The sequence below is a fragment of the Stegastes partitus genome, unplaced genomic scaffold, assembly GCF_000690725.1.
Source record: "Stegastes partitus isolate 25-593 unplaced genomic scaffold, Stegastes_partitus-1.0.2 Scaffold2481, whole genome shotgun sequence".
Lineage (NCBI taxonomy): Eukaryota > Metazoa > Chordata > Actinopteri > Pomacentridae > Stegastes > Stegastes partitus.
The window spans coordinates 23,148-40,084 of NW_007580212.1; the positions used below are offsets into that span (position 1 = coordinate 23,148).

Below are 16,937 nucleotides of genomic sequence, written 5' to 3' on the forward strand. Positions count from 1 at the left end.
TGTAAGAACCAGTCTCGGCAATTGATTTTAAAGCGTGCCTGACCACACTGTGAAAACACTCTATGTCTTTCCCTGTTTGTCTCAGAGACCATCCAGCATCATGAAGTGCTTTAATTCACACTCAGCTCTTGACAGTATTCCGTTTTGAATGAGAATGAGGAATTTCAAACCAAATTCACCTTTTTACACCCAAATTTGCCCCGGCTCACTGGGCTTCTCTGAACAGTCAGAAATAAATCAAGCATAACATTCAACCACTAAAACATTTTTTTTCTGTTTAGGGATGCAAGTAAATAACTATAATTTGACATCTTAATCAAGAAACAAAAATGTGCTTCACAATTTTTCCTTTTTTTTTTTTTTGTAAAACTTAATTTAAAAGTTCATGGATAACAATAATAATTATATTCCAGTGTTAAAGAGCTTCTACATACTGGTGGATTAACCACTACAGAAACACAAAAACTGATTTTGGTAATTCCCAATGCTGTTAATTTAAGTCAGCTGTGGCATAAACCTTACATTGGGTGATGGTCTAATACATGTGTTAAGCACTGTAGATATTAAAATACAGCTGCAATCTCAAAAAGCAATTAGCATTACATACCACTAGTTTCTCTCCTTCTTGTGAAATAACAGCCAAAATCCTGTCGTACTCTTTTGCATGAAACTCTGCTTCATTGACATTGTCGAACACTCCAAGAAGATGTGACTGAAAAACATTTACACCTAAATTCATTTTTTCAACAAAATGGAACAAATCAAATGTCAGCATAATAGATGAATGCGAGAACATCTTGACGAGGTCCTCAGTATACACGTTGTCATTAGGAAAAGACAAAAAACAAAATTCATGGTCCTGATGTTTTTCAATCTAAATTTCCAACAGTTGGCGACAAACACATTTCTTTTACTGACTAGTATCTGTATCTGGGTTATATCCTGATCTTCTCTTACTTGGCACATGGCCTTGTTTTCAACCAAATTTCATTTTTGAAATACAGTGACAAGTTTTTAAGATCTCCTGCTAACACTTGGACATATAAATGGAACATGCAACATCCTTGGCAGAGGTGCTATGATTCCTGTTCACAATTAACATGTTTTATTCGTGTGTTTGTTTGTTTTTTTATTTTCATGGCAACAATAAATTTCCTTACCTGGATTGTGTGAGAATCACTGGCTTGTCCAAGGATTTCCAAAAGGGCCGGATCTGACACAAAGAAGAATCGTGGAAACAGGAGCCTCTTTTTCTCAAGGTACCTATTAAAGTAGACCATGTTATCTTCATTAACATCACCTGTACTGCTATAACTAACCAGTGATGAAACCAACTTTGTGGTTACTTTGAAGCATTTAAAATCTTGTCATGTCATGTACACTTTTGGTAATTTCATCAATAATATAGTTTTCAAAATACTGAAAGGCACAATTTGTAGGGAAACTCGGGGGGATAATGGCATTAAAAAATAATTAGAGTTACAACGCACCACAACAGGGAAGAACTACCTAAAAGACGTTTGGATTTTTTAAAAAGAATTACCCTGCAAGAGATTTCTGACACATCTCCAGCTCTTTCTGAAGCTCTGGCAGGTGCTGGCCCAGAGTTGGCTCACAAACACAGCACTCAACCACATTTGGGACCTTTTGAGCTCTCTGCATGATCTCAATCCAGGACTTGTCAATTTTCTGAAAGCGCTTAGCTTCCTGCAATTGGAAAAAACAGGCCATTTAGCAGGAAAAACTTCAAATCGTGATTTTCAGAAAGCAACGGTAAAAAGCATAAACTGCACCTGTGGCAGGTCTTTGGCAATGTCCCCCCCAACAAATACAGCTTCCAAATAGATCCACAGATTTTGCACAGTAATCCACTGTTCAATGACATCAGACGACGTTGAAAGCTTGAAGACCCAATCCTGGATCTCGGCTTTGTAGTAGGTACTGTACCTGTATAGGGCGAACAAGGACACATGTTCCGTAGCACATCACAGACACTGTATGGATCCTATGTCTTCAAACATGTCTTTAATTATTCTACGCAAGGTTTTATTTTATCACTATTTCTGTTTCTTTTTTGAAAAATTGGTTTTAGTCTTTCCTCATTGTTCTCCTGAGGGGTGATGGTTCCTTTGGGATCAGTAAGCTAATAAAATCTAAATTTCAAGTTTGCATTTGTTCTGTTTTACCTGTTGCTCAACAATGAACCCAGAACCATCAGACTATCCTCCAGGATGGAGAGAATCTCTGCTGTCTCTGCCCCTTTCAGCATCAGTTCTCCTCTGTCCTTAAATGTCATCAAGCTCAGCATCTGGCCAGACCACACCTCTTTTACTTGTGACAATTTGGCTTCAATATCCTTCTCCTTCACAGCAGATATGCAGATGTCCTACAAGAACAGATAGCAAAGCTTACGAAGATTAACTAAAATAAACAGATACAATAATGTGGAGGAAAATGTGAACAGGTTTAAATGTGGTCAAAGTATCCAAACTGCCAGTAAACCTCAATATCGTCCTTGTACTTCAACAGAGGTGCTTCCATGATGTCTTTCAGCATGAAGGTATTGGAGTCCACATCAAATTGGTGTCCAGTCAAGTCTGTGATCCGGTCCCAGTGTCTGTGCGTCATAGATTTATTTGCCATCATTTCAAGCAAAGGGCATGACTCACTGAAATCATCAATGGACCTCTTTAGGTCCAGGAAGGCCTGCACGTCCTTCAGTGCTTTGGGTAGCCTCCGACACCTACATATAGGGGCAATGAACAATAAATATCTACAGTATACAAAAAATATAGGGGACAAAACAACAACAAAACAAAACCAAAATACTTCACCTGTTCTGAAATTCCAAAAGTTCTGAATTGATCCTTTCGATATCCACTTGTGTCCAGAGAATGGTATAGTACCCATTAATCTTACTCATCACTGCATCATACAGGCCATACAGCTTCTGAAGCAGCTCCAGCTCTTTTCTTAAGGGAAGCAACACATATACCATTATTAGTCTAAATACATTGTACAATAGTCTAAATATAAATAGCATCACTAAAATATGACTAAATTGTCATTGCTATGGCAATGTAGGAAAAGCTTTGGAAGAGGGACAACGTACTTTTTCATGTGTAGATACTTGTACTCTGTAACTGGCATGCCAAGAAGCTGTTCCCCAGAATAACATCTGGTATACTTTCTCCAGAGTTCTTTAAAACTAGCCTGAGTGAAATTAGAAAAAAAAACAAAACAAGAAATTACACTTACACATTGCAAGACTAATAGAAACAGAAGCAAGAATCATCAACATCATAATACTAACATTGTGTTACTGAATAGTTGTTTTAGCACTTTGTTACGTACGACATTTATATGACTTGACTCTTTTTAAGCATTCAGCTTTGCAGAGTTATAAAACCAAGTCTCCAGTCTCAACAATGACGGAAATAAAGAATGGCATTAATTAAAATGACAACAGTACCTGACAGATATGGAACCTGCTGCTGGCTTCTTGTGGCGTTATTCCATCGACCTTCAGGCCTTCCTAAAATACAACACCAAATTAACTGATAAATAATTGAGTGTAAACTTAGAGGTGTTGAAAACTTGAAAACACACACAGTAGCTAAAATATTCACAGATTACTTACGTCATGTTGCTCCTTAAAAACGGCAATGTCATTTTGGAAAACAGCAACACATTCAAGAAGGGTTTGTCTGAACTGGGGCTGCTTACAGAAAAGCTCGTGTTGCACTGACCCCTGGGAAAGTCAAGAATTATAAACCAAGAATGAGTTATCAGAAAACACACTAAAATCACAAAACAAAACAAGCATAAATATAAAAAGAATACCAACAGCTTTAGACTGAAGCTTTGTGAGAAGATGTTTCAGATTGTTTACTTCCTCTGCTTCTGTCTTGGTCACTTCTGCTTCATATTTAGTCAAAATTTCAAAGGCTTCCTGTAAATATATTATTATATGGTTAGGCTTTTGTTTATTAGGTTAGATAAACACGGCTCAGCTCCATGAATATTATATATGTATTACAAATCAGTGTGTGGACGTTTGGTGTCTTATATGCCTTATATCTGTTGACCTCTGACAAGCAATGACTCCCTGGAATAAATTTCATTTCCTCATCTGTAACTGTAGACACATCCGTTCACTGGTGCAGATATTTACGCTTTTAAAAGCAGTGCTACTTTCGGTGTGCACATGGTCATACATCCTTTGCAGTTAGAACTAAGCTCTATCCCTGAAAACAGATGATTCTGCTATTCATACCTCAATGGAAGTCAACGTCATATCGGTCTGCACTTCAGCATCTCGAAGCTTAGACAGGGTCTCAGCGGTGTGACGTACATCTTCCAGATCAACCACAGGATGTGACAGTTGTTCAAGGCATCTCTTAGTGTGTTTGCTGGTGTCAATCATTTTCTTCTCGTACTTCATCTTCAGGTACTTGCAAAACAGTTGCTTCCAGGCTTTGGTCTCAGCTGTCAGGGCCCTTTTTAATGTACCTGTATACAAGAAAAAAAAGTTTCATTTTGCATTGCTCCCTTTGAAAAAAAACAGTTCTAAAACTAGGAAAAGCCAGGAAAAAAAAACTACTTATTTTGATGAATTAATTTTGCGTTCACTCTAAATGCTCTGATTTCTCCAGCACTGTAAAGTGTATTATTTTTTCTAGTGATTTCTAATTGTGTTGTAGACACTGGTTGTCTGATGATTTGATTGAGGAAAATGCTTAAGTTGCTTCTCAGATTTTACACTTTGTTTTGGTCTGGTCCGGGCCTGGCCTCCATGGTCTCTTCTAATCCCATGTGGGCTGCTTTGCATGGCATATGAAAATCTAAATGTATCAATACATTTTAGACTTAAAACATCAAATGTGCTAAGGGAGAGATAACAAATGTGTGTTTGTAGGATTACAAGCACACTATCTAATTCACTGCAGTGTCTGGGTGCGAATACATTGGCTTAAGAGCAATAAGAAAATTTGAAACATTCAATGGATTGCTGTGAGGCTGATATTTTTCATTTAAAATGAAATGTCTTGACAAATATTTCTTCCACAGTGTCAGGGTGCCAGGAGAGCAGGACCTAAGTTTAGAGAGAGCCAAGCAAGAAGGAACAGTTTGAGAGGATTATTTGCAAAATGCAAAACACTGAGGCTGACAGACAGGGTGGTAGGTAACTCAACCAGAGGGCAAAGTAGAGCTCATGGTCAAACAGTTAAACAGGAAAACAGGAAACAGAATAATGCTAAAGCTGAGAGCACACAAATGCACAAAGCAGTCAGGCGGAGGGTTGGATAGAGCAGGGGTGATTTTCATCATGCTACAGTGGCTCCTTGCTTGCCTCACTCATGTCAAGTCCTATCTATACAGACAGGGGACACCTGGACAGGTAACCAGTCTATCACAGGGCTACACAGAGAGACAACCAAGCACACTCACATTCACACCTACGGACAATTTAGAACCACCAATTAACCTCAACTTGTTTATAGACTGTGGGAGGAAGCCGGAGAACGTGGAGAGAACGTTGAACAGGAAGAACACGCAAACTCCACTCAGAAAGATCCCAGGCGTCCCAACCTAGGTGAGGCGATGGTGCACTCAACCTATGTCAAGTCCTGTGAATGATAAATCCTTGGTTGGGACTGGGGGCTGCAAGGTAGCTCAGTGGTCAGTACCGTCGCCTCGCAGCCCAGTTCGTATGGGATCTTTCTGCGTGGAGTCTCCATGTTCTCCCCGTGCAGCGTGGGTTCTCTCTGGGTTCTCCGGCTTCCTCCCACAGTCCAGAAACATGTTGAGGTTAATTGGTGATTCTAAATTGTCTGTAATGAATGTGAATGTGCCTGGTTGTCTGTCTCTAAGTGTAGCCCTGTGATAGACTGGGTACCTGTCCAGGTGAACCTGCCTTCACCCTGAGTCAGCTAGGATAGACTCCAGCCCCCCATAGTGAGGATTAAGGTGGGTGGAACTGGTTGAGAAGTTGGCAACAGGTGAGGTGGGTGTGGCAGACAGATGACTGGGAGCAGAACAGAAGTCTAACGACATCTGGTGGGTGGATGGTGCGTTGCAAGAGGTAGGAGTAAGACAATGTACACAAAACAGGGCTTGGATCAAAACTGTGACAACTTTGAAAGAATAACTTTATCAGACAATCCTGTCTGACAATCTTGTCCATACAGAATGAATTGAAATTACTCTGGGGATCCCTGTCCTTATAATTATATGTCATTATTTATATTAATAGATTCTATTATCAGTCTGTTCAAACACCTTCACAATTTGACGTATTGTCAGCTTCAGTTGTACTTTGTATTCTATAAAATGTTATACAGAGGGCAGAAAATAATCTGCATCAGAGTGAAAAATAGTACAACACATTATGATGAGCTTACCTGTTGACAGTTCAATAGACGTCAATACAATGGTGGGCTTGATATCATCAATTTTTTGTTCAAAAGAGTCATAGTACTGGATTTGAGATTTTATCTGGATTAAGGACGGGTTGCTGTCCATGAATTCCTTACAAATTACAAATGAAGAAAAGCATGTTAATATTTCCAGGAAAACAGAACACCTATATGAAAGTCAGCACAGGACACATTATGTTTGTAGGATGGCAGACCTTGACTTTGACATCTCTGCCCTCATCCCAGATCACCCTGAAAGACTCAAACTGCTTTAGAACATCAGTGACTTGTTTTCTCTGGGAGCTGACTGCTGTTTTCAAAATGCCCACAATGTTTTTGATGACCTTGTGTTTGACAACAAACTGAAAGAAATGGTCTTTTTCTGGGCCTGCGTATGGGATCAAAACAGGAAAAAAGCAAAATATCAACCAAAAGCAGATTCACATATTTTTATTCTATTGCAGGACACCATCATTCCTGCCAACCTTTCTTTCAGATGTCTTTTTACATGCGTGCATGCTGACACTTAGTTACCTGTACTTGTTGTGTCATCATGACTGTACACCTGCTGCCGTTTGATACCCTTGCTAGTTTCCAATACCAAGTTGATGAGTTGATTTATGGCCTGCTGGATCTCATCTACACTGGGTTTCATTACCTGATGACAACAAATATCAAGACATAGAAACCCAATTTTCTGTTTAACATAACTGACAAGGAATTCTAGCTGATCTCCTCCCCTACAACGTCATTACTGCAGCATGAACAGGAATCAGTCATCAATGAGTAGTTGAAACTCACCAAATTGGGTATGTCCAACTGGGCTTCAGATTTTATGAGTGGGCTAATCACAGACTTTGGTTTCGTTTGCTGGTAAGTACTGAAATTCCCATTTGATGACACAAATCAGTAGGAGATAATTATTATTTGTCTGAGATACTGGTCGTTTTTTATATCCTGACAAACACAGACATACTTACTTAGTGGCACAAATCCTCCTTTTCAGGCTCTCCAGAGATAACTTCACTGTTTTGACAAGTGCATCTAAAACCCTTTCACTGAAGTGTTCATAAAGCTTCTTCTTCTCCTGAAATTAAGATTTTTATTTGAGGCTTTCACACCTTTTGGTACACTGTATATAGCAGAAATGCTTTGCAGTTAGTATGTAAACATACCTTTTCAAATTTGATTGTTTTTTCTTTAACTGAGCCTTCTACAAGTACTGCTTTGTCCTTAGTAGAACCTGTCTGGCTCTCTCCTGAAAGTGTCCCACTCCTGCTTCCTAAAACATTTAAAGAGTAAAACACAAAAGTTATATTTAAATACTTTCATATTATTGCCACTTGTTTAACTATTAACTAGGAATTAAGAGCACCTGACACAGGATTCTCAGCAGTCTTGGGGCCCTTTGGTTCATAAACGGTGCTGAACAGATCACCCAGCTCCCTGACTGCTATTTCAACCCTACTGCATTTGTCATGCAATGTCTTTGCCCCCTCCTTACAGTGTTTCTGTTTCAAGAGAAATACAAAAACTAAACCTACAACTTGAACAAAATAGTTGTTACGTATTCATTTAATGCAGGAACAACAGCTACATTTTTACTGATGTTTTAATTTAGCGAATGAAAATAAGATGGTCGTACCTTATTAAGGTCAATCAGGTCCTCCATGAAAGACACATTATCTTCTGGAAGCGCAATCAGCACCATCTCTGAGACGTCTTTGAGGACATCATCAATGTGTGTCTTACAAATATTCTGCACCTGAAAAAAAAGGCATTTAGAAACATGGCCCTTGAGCAGGAGTATTGTTATGAACACCCAAAGAGCAAAACTGTGATGAACCGTGGATGACAATCCCTCTGAATGAAATAAAATAGGCTGATGATTTCTAAATCTCTTTCAAAATAATATTCAGCCCTACTTTCAACTCTAAATGACACTACTTGAAATTACAGAAATATTTGTATCTGCAAAGGGCACAGCTAGTAATGTGCACAGTCTTTTTTGTTAGGTAGCATACCTTGTTTACGAGTTGTGTCAGTTCAAACAAAGCAGTCTCAGCATTTTGAAAGAACTTGTCGAGTAGGAGGGATGACCAGGTGAGCAGCACTGACCCATGGTGAAGGGCACATTCCACCTAGCGAGTCACCAAAAACACACAATTACTTATAAAATAAAAGGTAACCCTCTTTAGGTAGCAAACTTTTATTTACCAGCTTAGAGATTTTCCCACAGAAGAAAGAATCGACTGTATTTACACAATGCTTACATGTTTTATTTTTGAAGTCATCAAGCTGGCAAAGACTGCTGGTATGTTCTCACAGGTGGACTCATACTCTGCCAAAATATCCTATAAAAAGGCAAACAAGTCATTTTATATATCGCTGAACAATGCTTATGTGAAAAAAAAAAGTGTTTTATTGTACCTGGAGCCTAAGCTGATTGGCGGCTAGTTTGCTTTCCATCTTGACAAACTGTAAAGCTTGATTTGGAACCTTCAGACCCATCCTCAGCAAATACTTCGTCTCCTGAATGACCTCAGTTATTTTAGGATCAAAGTTGACAAATAACTTTCCTGTGCTTGGGTGACGAACCAACAGTGTACAGTTCAAGACTGTTGAGAAGAACAGGGAAGGAGTATTTCAAATGACTATCAACAGAATCATCTGATGCCACCTAACAACTGAAATCGTGCATCATCTAGTGTATCAACACATTAGGTCAGAAACAGCAAACCAACCATGATCTATCTGTGTCACTTCATTGAACCATACTTGATGGTGAACACACTCAAACTCAACCAACAGAGCAGCAGTTCGATTGTACATTCTGACCACATCTTGTCCCTCAGAACTGCACAGGATGTCGGAGGCTTCCTGTTAAGGATGACAGACTCTGTTAACAAAAAACATCTCTCAGCAGGATAATAAAGTATTTTCTGTTGTTTTGCTGATAGAAATGATTGGTGGTAGTTATACTTGTATGCATAACATGGGTTCCTCTATTTTTTTGTAGAGGTGCCTGACCCAACCGATCCGTCCAGCCACCGGAGGCATGTTTCTATCTAATGGCGGGTCCTCCTTCTGACTGTTAAAGAGCTGCAGAAAAGGTTTGAAAAGTGATTTTAACAAAAACAGGAAAGTATGTATTTTACTGTAAATGTACCATTTTATTATATTTTAGTTTATTAGCAATCTGAGTATATAAAACAAATGCAAATTGGGTACCTTTCTCACAGACTCTATTTCTGAGGCATAATGTTGAAGAAAACAACCCAAACAGCTGGACATCTTTGTGTCAAGACAGGGAATTTTCAGCCTCTGAAAGCTACAAACAAAACCATTTAAGACACCTGTCAGAATGATCCTATTGTTATACAATGGTTTACATCATTACAGTAGTCTTTATATTATACTGTTACTGGTTATACTACTACCACTCCCACTACTACGACTACACCACATCATACTGACCAATCTATTAGGTGAAGCGCTTGCTGAGTTGAGACGAAGTTTGACAGACATGACATCATAAAATCCTGCAGCTGGTTCTGTAGAGGACAGACAACTTTTTTTCATACTACCATCTATTGAAAAGCTCAGGTCAAAACTGGGATTTTTTCACATTAAGAAAAAGCTTTGCATTTGAGGCCAGAGAGAAAATTTTGCAAAGCTCACTTGTATCTATATCAAACCACACAAGCAACTTCATTCTTATATTTAAAAAAACGGATTCTGAATGACAACTACAGGCTCCCATATTCACCTTTGCATTTTATATGACTCTTTAAAATGGTGTTCTTTAGACCAAAGGAAAAAAAATACACATGTTGTTAATTACTGCCAAGACACTGTGTACACGTCCTGCCTACATCTGCACCCTTATATTTTATCATAGCAGCAACTACAGCACTAGATCTACTACTGGAACTCACTGAAAAGTCACAAGGGTGCCCTAGAACAGTTCTACACAGTCCTTGACTTAAAATGTAATCATACCACTGATGCATTTTGTATTTTACTATTTCCATTGGGTTGTTTTTGTCTTGAATGTGTTTTTTTATGTAACTGTCATCTTGACAGAACTCCTTAGAAAAAAAGGTCTCCTTTTCAGACGTGACCTTGATTATTATGAGGTTTCCTGAACAAACAAAGTTTAATTATGTTGGAAACAATACTTAATGTACAAGAGGATAGAATCAACCTATTCAAGCTGCAGCTCAGTAAGAGCAGGAAATTATACATACCTCAATGTTGCTGATTTGAGACATAAACTTAACAAAGTCCGTTTCAAACTCAGTTGCCCCTGAAGCCAACATGTCAAGCTGCTTCCTTTTCATATCCATGAATACGTTGTGGAATTGTCTGGCCAGAGTCTCAATGCCCTCAATGTTGCATTTTTCAAGAGATCCAAACATCTTGATCACTGTGACTACTTGTAGAATCTACAAACATAAAGCTGACTGTTATTTGTCAAGGCCTTACAATAAGAGCAAGACTCAAACTGAAGAAGTGAATATTGACTGTACCTTATCAAGCTGCTTCAAGAACTTCTCTAACTTGCCAAAAATCAAACTCTCCGAAAGCCCAAAGAAGCCCTGTTGAGGACTTTCCATTGCTTGTGTTTTTGATTTCTGGAAGCAAGACTTATACTCCTGATATAAGCAGCTACAGTCCTGCCCACGATAAAAGAAGAATGAGCACAAGGTTACAATCTGATCATGTCAAAATGTGCTCTGTTTAAGCCTCGGTAATGATAACATGGACATGCAGTGCCACCATCACCGTCATTTTTCTGCTGAGGTCTTCAGCATCTTGATCCCATATGAGACTTGCGCCATCATCAGTAACGTATGACCTGCACGCTATAACCATCTGATTTGTGACCTGGAAAGATTTTCAGGGAGTTTTCATGATTTCACAAACCCTTAGATTGCATATTTTCATACGAATCACGTATTCTTAAAAAAGGAAACAGATTTTTCCAAGACGAAATAAAGTACACTTACCTTGGCGAACAGTACAGATATCTTTTCATTTGTGTTGTAGTATTGTGAAATACTGTGAATCATCTGAATGCTGCTGATGATATTCTGCACACTTTTCGTTATGGCTGACTGAAATCACACATATACGTAACACATATAATGCATATATAAGTATATTTATAACACTTGGCCTATTTAGAAAGAAACGCTGTCTTTTAACCTGCTAATAAACAAACACTTCATACATATTGTGTCCGTGCTGTCTATCCTATAATTGTAATACTCGTCTTGTTACCGATAGAACAGAAAACAGGCAGTCGTCTTCTAACATATTGTGAATATCATGTAGTAGTTTTGGGAGTTTTTCAGTTTAACCCGTTCTGAGTACAGCAACAGCTCCTGTGATTTTTTTTTTCTCTCAGCATTTTCAATTAAAATATAGACAATAGAATTTAAATTCAAACAACAGATTTGTCGAACAAAGTTTGATGAACTGATACGATGACATCAACAGAGGAAGAGGAACGTTTTTGGCGTCGTGTGTTAGGGCCATGTCTCAGATAGTTCTTTCAATTACTGATGTGGAACGACTTCGAGATGAGACTTGGTACCTCTCATCTGTTATTGCATTTCAAAATAAATGTCTTCAAGCACAGAGCCTGAAGAAAACACACGTGTAACTGTTTCTAGTGTGTCCAGATACTCTCTGGACAGTACAAAATAATGTAGTAGACATATTTCTGTTCAGTATTAACAAACAGAAATCAACTTGTGGACTATACATACCAGGTCATTGCTGTACAGAGGTTGACAGACTTTCTCCAGTGTGGAAAGAAACTGTACACTGTCCTTTGCCTCGTTGGCATGATGTGTTAGCCTGCCATTCAGACTCTGCCACATCTGCATTAATACAACCGTCTGTTAGGGCTGAATGGAATTCCACAGGCAGCTCATCCTTAAGAGCTGTTAAGACTATTGCAAATTTTCAGATATTATGAATTCATGTTTTTTTAATATATATAAATCCTTTAGTCCAAAAAAAAAGTCAAGTTACAATACCAGAGCTGAAAGTGTTGTTTACAAGGAATGCAGAATATCAAAAACAGGGAAAAAAAACACAATTGTGTGATATCTGAATCTAAAAAGAGTGATCAAGTCATTTAATGAATTACTGATACAGTTTCTGCTAATGGACAAAAACCCTTTATATCACAATCACTGTATAAGAACTTTTCTGTATTCCTTTTTTGATGTCTAACAGTTGCATCAGTACCTTCATCATTTTGGAGTTGCTGATATGGAGCACCATTTCAACAGCCTTAAACTCTGGGCTTTTGATGTGCTTAATAATGTCGTTGAAGCTTGAAGACATCTTTCTCCAGTAATCCAACTCACTCCGTGGCCCTTCAGAAGCATCCAATGTCCTCAGTATGTCTCTCTCTACCAAGACCTGATGATTATGCATACCATCAAAGTTTAGAAATTCAATTCATTCATCCATAGTAAGATTGATTCAGGAAGGGATAGGCTTTAACATATTCACAAAGCATATCCATTCACCATAGGAGATGTGTTTTGGCCCATGTTCTACAGTTTCCAGTTACAGTTTAGACCAGGGGTATCCAATCCCGGTCCTCGAGGGCCACAATCCTGCATGTTTTAGATGCTTCCCTCTTCCAACACACCTGATTCAAATGATCAGGATCGTGATCAGGCTTCTGCAGAGCTTGATGATGAGCTGATCATATGAATCAGGTGTGTTGGAAGAGGGAAACATCTAAAACATGCGGGATTGTGGCCCTCGAGGACCAGGATTGGACGCCCCTGGTTGAGACTAACTGATGCTAAACATGGCCTGCAAGTTGTATTTGAACGACGTCTTAATGAAACTTTGGTGACTGTTTGGTAAAGGACATATTTTAACTAACCACCCTTTCTACTGGAAATTCCTGCTGCTTTTCACATGTTCTGCTTTAATCTCCTCCACAATGTCCTCTTTCTTCAATTATCCAAATCCCTCTTGTGTACTTCTGTCACCATCTCGACCTAATGATCGGCCTCCCTGTGTTCTGTAGCCATAATGACAGCTCTAAAGCTTTAATTCTACTAACCTGCTCGATTTGCTTGCACCATTGCTTTAGAATTTGTTCCAGTTGTTGCACTGTGTCAAAGTTGGCAGCCGCAACTTTCATATCTTCAAGGCTGACCAGTTTAGAGAGGTCAACATCTGTGACTGTTTGCAGATGAACAACGTTCTCTTTTGTCATCTGGATGTCTGTTTTACAAACAAGACAAAGTACAAGGCCATCAGAACGAGTTCAAGACCACCTTTGGGTTAATAAATAGCAGGTACTACCACAAAAATGACAATTCTAAAGCACTGAAATGTGATTTGTAGGGCTGGTCCGAATAGCAATTTCTGATCTCCGGACATTCGGTCCCAATTAATGACGAATATCCCGAATATTCAGGGGTGGTGGTGGCGGCTGGCTATTTTTGTCGACGGGGGGGTGGGGGGTGCGCTCGGGCTCGGACGAGTTACAGTGACTACAGTGGCTACAAAGACCAGTTTCTGTGTTTTGGTTAGTGGTGACGGCTCTGTTTCCGCTAACAGGGGATATTCGGAGATCCAGTTTGATATCCCGATTCCAGCACAGCGAACGAATAGTCGGCTATTCGGCTCCAGCCCTAGTGATTTGCCAGACAAATAGTGAAAGTATGTTAATGTTTAAGGGTAATTACTTCTAAGCATCAGAACTTAAAAGACTTTTAAGAGACTCAAAAAAATTAAAAGAGAAAATCATGTAGGTGACAATTTGAGGCAAAATGACTTACCTTCTAAGGAGCCGAGACATTGTTTTATGGTGTGCTTGAAGTTCTTTTGAATTTTTTCACCATCTCTAGACTTGTCTAAGGCGCCCCAATCGTGTACTGCGTCAAGAGCTACTGGCACAAAGCTGTCCGCGTTCTCTGTTTCTTTCATGAGGCCGTCTCTGGCATTAACCACTGAAAAAAAGATCTCCTACAAAGAATCAAGACGAGATCTGCCATTACTTCAAAAAAAAAAAAAAAACTCAGAAAAGCTAAAACCTGACCGGGGAGATTTGATTTGGATTAACAGTAGCTTAAATAGTTGTGTAAAAAAAATGAAAACAGGCAACTTCAAATTCAACTTTCTCATATCAGAAACAAACAGACAGACAGACAGACAGACAGACATGTGGTCGGTTTTGTAAAAGATACTAAAATGTCTAGATGTAGTCCCTTGAATTTGACTTGAATAACGCTGAGGATGGAGGGGGATGAAGTTATCTGACCATCTGACAAGAACGTTGGATGAAGTAAACTGGTTATTTGAGGAAGTCAAACTTGTGTTTTCTATGACAGCAGTTCCCGTCCTTTCCCAAACGAATATGGGGGAATGCTTCTTACCTTCATCTGAGCAGCTGACAGTGTAATAATGAATAAATCAGCAAGACTCCACTGATAGGACAAAAGCAACTTATGCCAGTCCGACACAATTTGACTATATTTTGGCGAAAGAAGAACTTCAGCACCAGGATGCATTTTAACGGAAATAAATCAGACTAGTTGACTTGACATTATTCCCAAATCTATCCATAAAGCCTGAATATTCCCAAGATTTTAAAAATAACCTAATGCGTCCATAAATGTCTCTATTCTTTTATGTAGATTCAGCTCTACAATAAAAATAAAACATTTTTAACACTAAATCGAATTTAGAGTGGTCGTGCCTTGGTTGTTGTATACAGTCTCCAATAGCTTTTTATTTCACTATTTTTTTTAATGGAAAAACAAAAAATTCAAAATTATTAGTGAAGGCATTTCAACATCATTTTCCCTCCCCTTTTAGCACATGATCAGTTCTCTAAATAAGGAGAAGTACGCACAGCAAATAAACGCATCTATCACACCAAACTAAACAAACTACAATTACAGAAGCTGACCACGTTGCACATATGAGCCCATCTTACCTCATGCACATTCTCTGAATTCACAGCAACGTCCACTCTGAACCTTGCGAAAGAGCAGCAAATTCCTGTAAGGCACGTCTTGGATAAATCGGCTAAAAACAGCCTCGATATCTTTTCCCCTTTGGGAGCCCCAGCACATGAGCGGCTACACTCTGAAAGTAAATCCACACAATTTTGGATGAGGTAAAAAAAATAAAATAAAATGGAACACATGTTTAAATGTATTCATTACAAATATTGATTCTGCGTATTAAATTCTGGATATTTATCAGTATGGAGACGAGATAATTCACAAAGTTTAGTAAATTTGGTAAAGACAAGCATACAACTGGCCCATCTAAAATGAAGCACACACAAACTGACATTTCAATTTTAGAAAAATGAAATGCTGGAATTCTGGTCTATTGTACATGTGTCATTCAGTGTTGAATTCGAGTGACAAAATGAGAAATGCATGTCAATGTAATACAGCGTCTTCCTAGACTTATTCCTACCTGGGACTTCAGACTTCTGATACACAAAGGAAATGGTTTTACAACCTCCTATAGCAAAGAAATTATCAACAGCAGCCAACTATTCAGCAAAAAAAGAAAAAAGAAAGAAGAGATAAACATTTTTAGCACACTAATTGTATAGTAAAACAAATTATGGCACGAAAGATATTCAAACAAAACCACAATGCCACTGTAAAGTTTTTTTGTTGCCTCTAAAATTGTATTCTAAATGTAACCAGCATACGTGTCGTGATGTTTCCACCCAAAAGGTAAACTGAAAAGGTGCAGTCACTTCTGAAAAGTGCCAAAAGGTTCTCTGTATGTCAATGTCATATATTTTGTTCCAGCAGACCACAGTAAAGATCAAACAGACCAAAACTATTGGAACGACAATTTACTCATCTGGTTGGATGTACACACACTGTCAAAATCAATGGATAAACTCACACATGAAGACTCTAAAATGAATTCCTCTACTTCAGTTGGCGCCAAGGACAGCCTGTCAGCCAGGATGTCGATCAGGTACTGGTGTGCAGGGCTGAGGAGCTTTTTTCGCTGTTCCCTTGCCTGATTAATTGTGACCTGAGAAAGACATTGGTTGTAAATTGCAGTACTTGTATTTGCTTCAGTAACTAAATCTAAATACCTTAAACAGAGTTGCTTGCTTGAATTCTTATGTTTACATCTTAAGGTGTTAAATCACTTTACCTGATGTTGGTTTGATTTTGGGTTTTGTGGCTCCATCTTGGAGACAGCAAAGATCCCCTTATGTGCCTTTAAAAACTCCTTTCTCCTGCTTATTCACTCTTAAATTAAATAAATAAATAAAAATCACACATAAGCAGCTGATGAATAGTGGTTGATTTTTCTTAGAAAATAGGACAGATTTCATGTCTGCATTGGGACTTATAATGACAAAATGTACATAGCAGAGGCTTGTTAGCTAATTGATGCTAGGTACAGCATTGATGCCCTGTTAACTGACTGCATTAGCTTAGCATAACCGTTAGCACTTGGCTGTTCGTTAGCCTTCTATTT

At 38.6% G+C, this 16,937-nt stretch overlaps 1 protein-coding gene across 1 annotated transcript in view; it reads right to left on the reverse strand.

The window, feature by feature from the left end:
• The window catches only part of LOC103375136 (dynein heavy chain 8, axonemal), a 37,353-nt gene extending 20,710 nt beyond the window's left edge, over positions 1–16,643 (reverse strand). Inside the window, 39 exon segments of the mRNA XM_008305343.1 lie at positions 608–712; positions 1,161–1,263; positions 1,544–1,707; positions 1,794–1,947; positions 2,187–2,386; positions 2,503–2,743; positions 2,835–2,972; positions 3,113–3,213; positions 3,473–3,535; positions 3,641–3,751; positions 3,848–3,952; positions 4,277–4,512; positions 6,405–6,531; positions 6,635–6,801; positions 6,954–7,077; positions 7,221–7,299; positions 7,388–7,506; positions 7,595–7,701; positions 7,795–7,930; positions 8,065–8,184; positions 8,444–8,560; positions 8,693–8,773; positions 8,850–9,037; positions 9,164–9,299; positions 9,402–9,521; positions 9,651–9,750; positions 9,897–9,973; positions 10,670–10,867; positions 10,952–11,098; positions 11,208–11,309; positions 11,432–11,522; positions 12,180–12,310; positions 12,684–12,860; positions 13,522–13,685; positions 14,246–14,432; positions 15,406–15,557; positions 15,900–15,978; positions 16,347–16,481; positions 16,608–16,643. Coding sequence (XP_008303565.1) covers positions 608–712; positions 1,161–1,263; positions 1,544–1,707; positions 1,794–1,947; positions 2,187–2,386; positions 2,503–2,743; positions 2,835–2,972; positions 3,113–3,213; positions 3,473–3,535; positions 3,641–3,751; positions 3,848–3,952; positions 4,277–4,512; positions 6,405–6,531; positions 6,635–6,801; positions 6,954–7,077; positions 7,221–7,299; positions 7,388–7,506; positions 7,595–7,701; positions 7,795–7,930; positions 8,065–8,184; positions 8,444–8,560; positions 8,693–8,773; positions 8,850–9,037; positions 9,164–9,299; positions 9,402–9,521; positions 9,651–9,750; positions 9,897–9,973; positions 10,670–10,867; positions 10,952–11,098; positions 11,208–11,309; positions 11,432–11,522; positions 12,180–12,310; positions 12,684–12,860; positions 13,522–13,685; positions 14,246–14,432; positions 15,406–15,557; positions 15,900–15,978; positions 16,347–16,481; positions 16,608–16,643 — 5,118 coding nt within the window.
• Positions 16,644–16,937: the final 294 nt, after the last annotated feature.